General features: G+C 50.6%; 1 protein-coding gene across 2 annotated transcripts in view; it reads left to right on the forward strand.

The window, feature by feature from the left end:
- Nucleotides 1–9411, forward strand: part of ILRUN (inflammation and lipid regulator with UBA-like and NBR1-like domains) — an 88043-nt gene extending 78632 nt beyond the window's left edge. For both annotated transcript variants that reach the window (XM_040644737.1, XM_040644736.1), the window contains one exon: nucleotides 6136–9411. In XM_040644737.1, coding sequence (XP_040500671.1) covers nucleotides 6136–6171 — 36 coding nt within the window. In that variant the 3' untranslated portion in view covers nucleotides 6172–9411. The remainder of the gene's footprint in view (nucleotides 1–6135) is intronic.
- Nucleotides 9412–11575: the final 2164 nt, after the last annotated feature.

An 11575-nucleotide genomic window follows, 5' to 3' on the forward strand; every position in this document is an offset into this window, starting at 1 on the left:
CCAGTGAGACTCTTACCAGGTCTTTCTTCCTTTTTAGGAAGTTTCTCTACCCTGGAAGATGGCCATGAGAGAGCTTGTGTGCCAGCCTCCCACCTGGATTCTAGCACACTTGCTTAATTACATGGGATCTGGGAACTCTAAGTCCAAATTGTAAATAACTTTTTCTGAAGTCTTTACTGAAATGGGGAAGTCCAACCCAGCCAGTATCCTTCATCTCCTTGTTGTAGAACTTTAAATAATGTGTTTTCATTCACAATGATGTTTGAGTTTTATTCTTTATGGTGATTTTCTTGATTTGCCACCGGGTAGGTGAGTCCTCTGGGAGTTGCCTTTGGCCATGGGGAGCTCTGGATGGATGGGAGGAGCACTGGAGGGAGGATGCAAAGATGGATGGTGAAGGGAGGAAGAATAAGGGCTGCATGATGAGGGATTGGATGAATGGATAGAGGGAAGACGATGGATAGATGACAAGGTCCCCAGCAGGACTGTAGAAGTTAGTTAAGAACAAGAGAAAAACTGTGTTACAGAAGTAAGTATAAAAAATGGTTTTGCAGGGCTTTTTAAAAAAATTAATTCATCACAGTTATGACTGTGTCAAGCTTTTGAGCAGTTTTGGCACAGGCTGAAAGAAGACTGTGAACGGAGCCTGCCCCATGATAGGCCCTCGTGCATAAAAATAGGCTTCTTTACTTTTCTTTGGCTGGTTCTCATACTCATCCTTAGCCAGCGAATCGAATGTCTCTTTGGAATTTCGAGGACCGTCCCATGAAAGTGGCTGGAACACCAGTGTAAAAGCATCTGCAGAAGTTCCTGTCCCGCTAACGTGGCCCTGCTCTTCCAGTAGGAAGCCGCCTTGAGCAGTCAACGGCTGCGGAGGGAAGGGTCCCGGTCTGAATATTCTTGAGAGAGCCCTCATCGCCCTGCCTGGGACTCCGGTAGAGACTTGATTTTATTTCGAATGAGAGACTAACAGGATTGTTGAGGGCACCGGCAGTCGAGCCAGCCGTGTGAGCAGGGCTCCACCACATCGTGTTTGCAGTACAGGACCAGGACAGAACTTAGTCCTAAACCCCGTATTCTTCTGTGTTTGCGTTCAGTGTACTTAGCGATACAAAAGGAGCACTGGGCAGAGGCTGCCTGACCAGGATTGGCGCAGGAAGTGAGGAGGAGGAGGGCCCTCGAGGTGTTATCTGATGCTGCCATCGGTATACACCAGGAGAGCGGCGTGTTCCACAGCCCTGCCGCGTTTGCTCCTGTCTTTATTAACGTGTGTGACCCTTTTTATTTATTTAAATCACAAATAAAAGCAAAATAAAGACAGGTATGTGAAAGTCTCCATGTTGTGTTGCTTTAAACAACTAGCTTTCAAATAGAAAAAGTGCACCCCCCAGGGCGCCTGGGTGGCTCAGTCGTTAAGCGTCTGCCTTCAGCTCAGGGCATGACCCCAGGGTCTTGGGATTGAGCCCCACGGACTGAGCCCCGCATCAGGCTCCCGGCTTTGCTGGGAGCCTGCTTCTTTCTCTCCCACTCCCCCTGCTTGTATTCCCTTTCTCACTGGCTATCTCTCTGTCAAATAAATAAAATAAAATCTTAAAAAAAAAAAAAGAAAAAGAAAGAAAAAGTGCACCCCAAAAAGCCCTTGTAAGACACCCTTGTTTCAATAGGCTTTTCAGCCTTCTTTCTTCCCCCCCCCCGCCCCAAACGTTAAATGTTAAAAAACAGATGGCTCACCAGGGCAGAGTAGTTCACCGCCATTCACTCATTCGTGTTACTGATACGTGAGGCTTAGCGTCTGCGAGGCATGAAGAATTGGCAGAAGCAGCTTCCACCCTCTTCAAGGGCAGCTTGCTCTCCTGATAGCCCCACACTTCCTGCTGTTGAAAATTGATGAAGAAACTTTTAAAAAATATTCCAGCCCAAACCGAACTAGTGTCCTGTCTTTTTAGTAGTTTAGCTACAGTTAGTGTTTTCTCTGAGTGACAATTTTTAATACTCTTTTGAGGAAAAGTTAGATTTCTTTATAATTTTAGGAGAAGTTTTGCAGGTGCACACTCACATGCGATCAGTGATAACCAGATCACTGGCTGGGAGTGACTCTGCTGGTCCCCAGGGGCAGCTATAAACTTTTGTGATTTAAAATCAGAGAGAGATTATGTTTAGGTTTGCTTGAGAACAGAATCACAAGTACTGAATCTTAAATTGTCTTTTTAGGAGATTGTGGTGAATGGGACTGAATTTATGTTTTATGTCTATAAATGTCTTCTAAAAATATTTTAAAATATTTGAGAATATTAGCCAAATTAGGGCTCTCAGTCATTTTTCCATCATGGAAGTGCAGTTCAGGACCCGGCCCAACTACTGTGATGATTCAGCTGGCTCGAGGCCGAGGTCTTTTCCCCAGACACCAAGGAACTGTCTTCCCCAGACACTGTCTTAGCTGGCGGGTATGGCGCTTCCGTGCTTTAAGAGGGCTTGCCTGCCCTCTAGCCAAGCAGAACTTAGGTCCTAGGGCTCACCGCTACTACAGCTGTTGAGTGTAAAGCTTAGGGAAGGCTGAAGCACAGGCGACACCTCAATCCCCATGGACCTAAAGGCTATCTCTCCTTTGCCAGGAACACTTTCTTGTCCCCTACTAGGTGTAGCCTTTGAAAGCCTTGAAAATTATGCAACTCAGGTAGGCCCTGGGGAACTGGTCTTTAGACCTGGAGTCAGATATGGGACTTTTCCTGTGGATGGAAGTTGAAGAGTTGCTAGAGTTGCTAGAGTTGCTAGACCCCAGAAGAGAATGGACACTGTCTCTATTGCCAAACCCTGCTTTTTGGCTGGGGTTGGAGACATTAGCCACCAGAACCTGTTACACTGGGTCTTGGAACTCCAGTGGAACCTGAAATGTGGATGGGCCTCCCGTTTCCAATATACCTCCATCCCACTGTTAGGAAAGGCACTTCCTGCTTGGCCTCCTGCCATAGGACGCCCTGGACAAGCTGTCCTTGGAATCTCTGCCAGGCTTTTCCTCCACCACTGGTATTGCGTTGCCTGTGTTCTGTGATCCATTTGTGACACCTATAATCCTGCATGTGGGGAAGTCTAGATGATAAAGTGGTTTTGAAATAGAATTGGCTCCCTCTCCCTTCCTCGAAGTGATGATAGTTAATTTGGCAGGGTGGGGTGGGTGGGAATAGAGTTTGTTCTCAAGCCACCTTTGTGCACCAATGAAACATCAACAACTTCCAACATGCCAATCTCTGGGTGAAAGGGAATTAGGTAGCATTTTTTCCCTCAAAAGGCACAGAACTTCGCCACTAACTTAGAGGGTCAACAAATCCGTAATCTAAGCTAGTTACATACCTCACTGAATGTCCAAGGGCCGGGGCACTCACGTGGAAGTCTGAAAATACTCATCATGCCTTTGTTACTCTCTCTGCCAGTTGCATAGGACCCATTTTATTTATTCGTAAAATGGATATGTGCAACAGCTCCTTGGCAAAGTCACGAACTCCCTTCTCCAAGCATTCCAGACAAGTCACAAGGCTATTACTTGCATTATAAAGGCCCATGTGAAGTCTGTGGAGCTTTGGTGTGACAAAGAGTTAAATTTAGGGGAAAATATTTCATAGAAAACAAATGCTGTTTGTTTTTCGGGTTTTCTTTTGTCTGTGCACTTTTTCCTGCACAGAGACTTTTGAGCATTGTATTGGTTCCAAGTCTTGTGGGAATTCTAGGCCTTTATTGCTTTCCGTGGATTGTTCCAGATGAACAAATGCTGGGAAGTACTGAGCCACAACTTGTTTTAAGGTTCTATACTTTCTAATTCTGGTGTGTGTGACCTCCGACCAGGCTCTGCAGAATGGAGACTGAGAGCCCTTGGCTCCCCCAGCCCACCCTTGTTAATCGGGTGGGACCATGGCCACTGAGATGGTTCCAGCCTTAGCTTGTCTGCTGGAGGCATAGTTCACTTTGGGGCTGGCAGACACGTGGCCATGCTCTTACCAGTTCTGAGCCCTTGAGTGGGTTCCCTCTCTGAGTTTGGAGATCTTGGCTTGTCTCAGTGGATCTTTTTGAGAATTACAGAGAATGTGTTCGAGTGCCCCTGCAGCACCTGACGTGTATGTAGTTGATGCTGCATCCGAGTTGGCCTGCCCCTCCTCCAGATTCACCTGGTTGGGATTTTTTGTTCAGTGATAACCACCAAGCAGCTAGAGACATACTTCTGGTCTTTTGAGGGTTTACGTGGGGGAGGAAAAGAAGCAAAGGTGATTTCAGTGCCTTCCCCTGAAAACGCTATAGAAACTTTAATCTCATGTTCCCTATTCTCTTGGCAGCTTTGACCTCTGGCCTAAGCATGACCAAAGGGCATTCTTTCTTGGAGTCCTGTTTTTCAGCCTTCTGAGCCAGGCACTGTATTGACTCCTAGAACTTTAAATCATGGGAAGATTTAGAGAGGAACCTGAGTTCCTCTGAGGGGAAGGGACCTTACTCAAGGTCACTTGGTGAGTGGCCGCAAAGCTGGGAGTAGAACCCAGATCCCCTCCCAGTTCTGCTCCATGTGCATCCCACTGCAGTGGAAACAGGGAGGGTCTTGCATCTCTAGCCCGACCACCTCCAGAGAGCCCTGCCGCTCCTAGGACTTAGGAGGCTGTGACCAGATGGATGGCATGACCCCCAGACACTGGTGTCCCCAGGCCTAAGCAGCTGTTTTAAAACTTGGTTTTGGAAGGCCAATATTCCTGTGACTCAGAGGTGTCTGACACTCCGGGGACTAGTCTGGGAAACACCTGTCTTCTTTTAGTTATTAATTCAACAAATGTTTATTGGGTACCTATTGGGCCAGGCACCATGCTAGATGCTGGGGAGATGGAAGCAAACAAAACTAAGTCACGCTGAAAAGGGTTCTAATCATTGGCAGCCCTGCAACCAAGCATTGTTTTCCCTCCACAAAGAAATATGTCTTTAAAAAAAAAAAAAAAAAGATTCTGACTGCCTGCATCCCATCAGGTTAATGGAAAATTTCATCTCAGTCATTCTTATGCCTTCTCCTAATTGTGCCCAGCTTCAAGATTCATAATGTAGTTGTCAGGCATCAGGAAACGCCCTTCAGTCATTTGTCATGGTTACAGCTGAGGCACCTGCTCTTGGTACCCATTTGGTCCCTTTGGTCCAAGGGCCCCTCTGCTTGTAGGCCACTTTAGGGTGTAGGACCCCAGGGAGGCTGGTCACCAGTTAACTTTTGCCCTCCTAGGTCTTGGCATTGACTGGATCTTTCCAAGGAGCACACTCCGGGAGGAGGGTGGGAAGTTGGAGGGAGGCACAGGTCATTCTCCAGCAAGTCCATGCCACTGCTTTTGCTGTTGGCACATCTTGGTGTCTCATTCTGAACATAAGGGAAAGTGAGACTATGAAGCCTTTTCCATCCAGACAAGCAGCACTGAAAATACCTTTGGGAATTGAGAATAAACCTTATCACGTGGCAGGGGAGAGGCAAAGTGGGAGAACAAAAATCAGACTTGGGTTTGAACCCTGGCTCTACCTTTTCCTACCCATGCGACTTGGAGCAGGTCTTTTAGTCTCTGCAGTCAAATGGGCATGAGTTAAATGAGTGTGGGAATCCTCACCTGGCTACGGGGTGAGGTTTAAAGACAGTGTGTGCAAAGCTCCTAGTACCATGCCTGTTACCTGGGTGCTCAGTAGACAGTTGCTGTTTCTGCGGCAGTCTTGTTGTTGGTGTAAGAGTCATCAGCCAGAAGTAGCCTACATCTGAGGTTAAGGTGCAGAGAATGGTGGACAGGGATCTTCAGCAGAGAGGTTGAGACCTTGTTGTCCAGCAGGAAGGCAGGCTTTGTGGCCTGGGTGGAGGAAAGTCGGCGCTGATGGATGCAGCAGGTGAAAGATGAGGACTACCCCACCTCGAGCACCTCCCCTCTCTCCGGATGGTGTGATAGAGTGGGAACACTTTGCGACTGGCAATGCTGAGAGTTGGCCTCTTGAGGTTTTGCATGGCAAGGACAACCCTTGGGCTTTGTCTGTGCCATGGGGCTTCTTCTGGCTCACTGGGGACCATAGATTCTTTTACTTGGTTTGATTGTCAAGTTGTACCTGCTTTGTTTACCATCACTGACTGTGTTCACTCTCTTCCAGGGGCTCCACGGGCCTTACCCCTTCGGCCAGTCTTAAACGGGCGTCGGCAAGAAGAAAAGTTAACAAAAGACAGAAGGCCTGACTTTGGGGTGGGGGGGAGGGCAGGGGGTTCCTCTGGATTGCAGACCACACCGCATGGACCCCTGGCTCTGACCCCCCCCCCATCCTGGAAGAAGAGGAAGAAGCAGAACAGACTAGTTTTGAGTAAACTCAGTATGCATGTGTGAATGCTGAATCGCGGAATGGTGTTGAGGCTACTAAGAAGAAACCCATGCAGCCGCCTTGGGTTTTGTTGATTAGGCGTCAGTCTAACAAGTCATTAGGTCACTCGGGAAGGAAAAAAAGTTTCAAATGGGGGAAAAAAAGCCATCTTTTTAAACAAAAATTATTTTGCCTACAGACAGGTTGTAGTTTTGAGCACATGTTAATTTTTTCCCCTTTCCCCACTTTTTTTTTTTTTTTTCTTTAGATAAGGGATAACATACCCTTTCTAGAATAGCTGCTTGCTCTGGAAGCGATTCAGGTTACAAGCTGGCATGGCGTGTTTGGGGTCTGTGCGGGCCCATGCCCCAGGAGGACATCCCCTGTGCCACCTGACTCCAGCAGTCTCTGACCCCATTTGTTTTTGATGGCATCAGCCAATGAGTTATCACCCTTTTCCTCTTCTTTTCTCTTTAATCTTCTGTTGACTTACACCTTTGACATTTGTATTCATCAACCCCTGTGGCTCGTTACCATCAGAACCTCTCTGAAGACCAAACTTCCCTGTGTGGCCGGCAGAGAAAGCCTTGAAGACAGATCTCGGGCAACATGGGAGTTTCTGAGGCCGAGAGGTGTCCTTCTGCACACACTTACAACAACTCAAATTGCTTTTCTTCCATGTTTCTCTTGGCAGAGAGAAATGCCATCACGCTTACTGCTCTTTTGGATTCTTCATACACAGCGGCTCCCCATTCACTCTGGGAACAGTGCCTCTGTGCTGTGTACATGTGCGTGCCACGTGCACGCACACACACAGGTGTTGGTGCCGCTCACCAGCAAGTGTGCAGCAGGCAGGTGGAAAGGTGTCCAGGCTTCTCTGTAGTGACACAACTCCCTTCCCTGTGTTTCCCTCCCATTGTCCTTTGTGGTATTTTCACAGCCTGTTAGTGGAGGCTGAGCTGTTAAGGTATGGAAATACAGCCCCCAGCGGGGAGCTGGTCCTGGGGAAGGGCCAGAGTTACTGACTATGTGATTTTGGAGACCACGTTTTGATGAAATGAGAGCACCCCCACCCTGAGCAGGATGCTTGGCTAGTGGGAGGTGGTGGGTGAGGGGCAGCCCGGCCAGAGCAGAGGTTACTTGGCTGGCTGCCCACTTGGGCATGTGGCCCCACTGGCATCCTGTGGATTCCAAGCAGGTTGAGATGTGGACCTCTCCATGGGAAGCTTGAACCAGGCTAGAACAGCTGTCTGCCAAAGATACAAGAATATGCAAAGTCCCTCTTCTTTTTTCTTCTCACCCCCTCCTTCCCTTGAGTCTTGGTTGGTTTGATAGCCGGGGATGTGGATCTAGGGTGCGGATACAGGGTCACCTGCCTGTTACCACACCCCTACCCAGCCCGGGGGTATGAGACAAGCAGGGAGACCAGGTGATGAGCGGCTGCAAGGGGTCATATAGCCTGGGTGTGGGTGAGGGTCTGCCTGCCCGTCTGTCTCTGTCTGGGTGTCTGAGTTCCAAAAATGTGTGTTATTTGTTCCTCCTCATCCTCTTCTGAGACTGTTTTTTAAAGCTTGATTGTGGGAGAAAAGCTTGTATGAAGTTCCTCCTTCACCTCCCCACCTCCCCAAAAATAAAAGGCGGGATACACTTTGGTCCACTAGAGAAGCACTGGGGGAGGGTGGAGCCAGCCTGCTGAGAAGGTCTGGTAGCTGGGTCTGGGACTAGACTAAGGCTCACACCGGAGTAGCCATTTTCAGTGTGCACGAGTGCCCCATTCCCGAGCAGAGCAGAGGGGAGTCCCTGTTAGGTGCCCAGGACATCACTGGCCCAAGCCAGGGGCTCACCATGACTTTTTGTCTGAGGCCCCTGGTAGGCCCAGATTGCCACTACTGTTGGTGCCAACCTCCTGGGACACTATCACCCCGGAGCCCACACACGCCCAGCCCTCAAAACAGCACATCTCCAGGCTGCTGCTGGCAGGATCGTGGGAGGCTTTACATCGCCTGGTTTCCTGGCTTCTTCATCTGCCCCACGCCTGGTGCCCCTTCCCTGTTTCCCAGGAGGGGCTGCCCGCCTTTATTCAGCAGGGGCTTTAATAGGTCACCATTAGTGGGTCTGGCCCTGCCAGAGGCGTCCTGCTCCTCCTCTTGCTTGTAGGCAAGGTCACTGTCCCAAGCACGTTGACTCCCCTCCCAAGAGCAATCCATTTCTGTCCACATCGTTGGAGAGGTGAGCTCCTTACAGAGGGCCAGAGTGAGCACAAGCCGTGCAGGAGGAGGCGGGGATTCCGTGGCTCCCCCAGGACCAGGGGGTACCAGTACCATTCATTCTGTCTCCTCTCACTGGTTTGAGTTCTGAACAGTGCCTGGAGCCCCTCTCCTTTCCTGCCTAGTGTGGTGGTAGAAGTGACCCTCTCAGCCCCAGTAGGTTCTGCTCCTCTTGGACTCTTCCCCAGAAGGCACGCTGCCTCTGGGCAGGACCACCAGTGTCTAGCACCCATGAGAGGAGGCAGACGGCATCCTTAGAGGCCTGAGCCCAGCGAGGGAGGCAGAGGGGCTCAGGCCTGGGAAGAACCTATCGTGTGCATGGAGTGGCGTGTGTGTGGATGTGTGTACGCGTGCATGCCTTTTTTTTCCTTTTTGCCATGGGGGCAGTATGAATTCGGGGTATTTTTCTACAAGATACAGCCTTCTCTCCCCCAGTAAGGATTGGCTGTAACCTTAAGCTCATCACTGAACCTCACCAAGACAGCTTGTGTGGCTTGAGGGTGGCCAAGATGGGATCCCCAAATTCAGTTGGAGCCCCAGGAGGAGAGGATGGTGGGGTTCCTAGGGCTCAGAAATGCAAGCTGATTCCCCACCCCACCCTGCCTTGCCTTTCCTTCATTTCCTTGGGTGAATGCTGGAGCAGCCGTGGCTGCCCCCTGCACCTGGACAGTGGTGTGTAGCAAGCAAGCTGGCTGGGTGTTTGTGGTGGGGCCTCATGGTGCCTGGGAGGAGATGAAGATGGGGAGGTTTTTCCTTACTGTATAAATGAATATTTGTATGATTAAATTAACACACACACACACAAAAAGAAACCTGTTTTCATGTGCGTCAGTAGTTTTATTTCGGAGACCCTGAGGTTCATTATGTTTGGGAAATTTGTCCTGGGGTTATGATTAGATCTGCTGCCCTTTCTGGCTTCAGGGACCAAAGAGGTGAGGAAACGATTTCCAAGGGCCTTGAGGCCCCAGGGTACTGTGCGTCTCCTGAGCACTTCGCTATCCGCAGCATGTAAGCGGGGCAGCCAGGTGAGCGTTGACCGGCCAGAGGCATTGTTTGGGCATTTAGCGTGTGTCAGGTACACAGCACTGGGGGGGTGCAGAGCACCACGGGCATCTTTCCTACTGGAAAAAGAGACAAGGCTGAGTTGGGGAGTCCCCTTTCCAGTCCCAGCTGGGCCTCTGGCATCCTAGATGGAGATAGAAGAGGGTATGCGTCTTCCCTACGTGTTTCCCATGGCAGTTGGGTATCGTTCTTTGGTGCTCTACACACTGCTTCTGGCATCTAATGGATTAGGTAAGTTTTGGGGGACTGGCCTGGCAACCTGAGAGGTAGGGACCACGTTCTAGGTAATTGGCAAACCAGCTTGGAACCTTGCCCCTGTGCTTAATGTGAGATAGGCCAGCAGATGGGGAACCAGGTTATTACACGGTGGCCAGATAGCATGAAAAGCACTTAATTGGCATGACAGCAAATGGTGGATTCCCTAGATTCATCTCTTCATGTCTGTAGCACGTCAAAGAGCTGAGAACTCAAGTTTGTTCAGTCACATAATCACCACTGTGTTGAAGAGAAAGATCAGAGAGGAAGGGGGATAGATGTTTGAGTTGTACAGGCTCAGACCCATGGCCTCGGCTCCCAGATGCTGGCTTTACGTTCACTGAATGGCAGATCCCCCTGTTGGGCCTTCACCCCAGCTGGCAAAGCTGTGTGTTCTAAAGGATGGTGTGGCCATCTCCCTGTAGGCCGCTTAGGGAACCAGTGGCCACAGATCCGTGAGAGAAATGGATGCACCACGAAAGAACTGGCGTCTGCTCCACGGGCCTAAACACAGGACTCCGGTTTCTCCCTTGAGCCTGATAACAGAGCCCCGGGTGTGGGAGACGGGCCCAGAGACCCTTGTGGTGCGTGCCCTCGCCCCAGCCCCCACCCCGTGCTGTGACAGCACACCAGCATCCTGCTTCCTTCCAGGTGCCCTGGGCTGTTTGTTCTCTGCAGGAGAGGGGCCCCCACCCTGTCACCTGGGTCTTCTGGCAGCTCAGACCCACTCCCAGGCCTTCCTCAACACCCCTACCGCTGGACACTTATTTGCTTGGCAGAATCTGTTTGTCTTTGGGGCTGTAACCTGTCAAGAAGTCACCAGGCCCTGGGAGAGGGGAGCAGGTTTGATGGTAGCTCGTGGCTCAAGCCATTCCCACGCGGGCTAGGTGACAGGGAGGGGGCTCTCTTGCTTGGGGTAGGGGTGGAGGTGCAAGCAAGGGAGGCACTTGCAGTGGTCCAGGCCCAGCCCTCCTGGCAGAACAAACAGGTCCTCAAGCCACTTCCCTGCCCCAGCTCAGGTTGTGCCTGGGTGCCTCCCACCCTGTTCTCGAGAAGGCCCCTCCCTCACCTGCTGGCTGTGACCCGGCTACTTTCCCAGACACCACCTGGTGTCCAGCCCTGTGGTGGCCAAGAGAGCAGGCATGGAGGGTGCTCATGGGAGTGTAGTAGGGAGCAGGCAAGACTGCTTTGAGCCAGGAGAGTGTGTTTGAGTTTGGGGGTCAGGTTGTCCAGAGAATGGATTCTGACAGGTTAGCGTGACTGATGGGTCCCAGATGCCTTCTCTATAAAATGGACGTGGCCATGTGTAGAAGCCAGGACTTTGATGGAGCTCTTGGATTTGGGGGGTGGGGTGGCGGATGTCCTTTTTAGCCCTTAGTCTGAGATGCCGTGATCTGGGGCAGTGCTGCTCAAACTTGTACGTGTTAAAATGCAACTTCTGATTTAGTAAATCTTGGCGAAGAGGGCAAGATTCTGCATGTCTAACAAGCTCCCAGGTGAGCACGCACTGCTGGTCCCGAGACTGCACATGGCATGGGGACAGTAGACGATGCCTGAAGGGGTTGCCAGCCCCCCCACCTCCTGGCTCTGTGAGACGGAGCCAGATCCAGCCAGATCGCGTGCTCTCGTGGGCTTCGTTGGCCAGACCCACTAGA

The sequence above is a fragment of the Ursus maritimus genome, unplaced genomic scaffold, assembly GCF_017311325.1.
Source record: "Ursus maritimus isolate PB19 unplaced genomic scaffold, ASM1731132v1 scaffold_30, whole genome shotgun sequence".
Classification (NCBI taxonomy): Eukaryota; Metazoa; Chordata; class Mammalia; order Carnivora; family Ursidae; genus Ursus; species Ursus maritimus.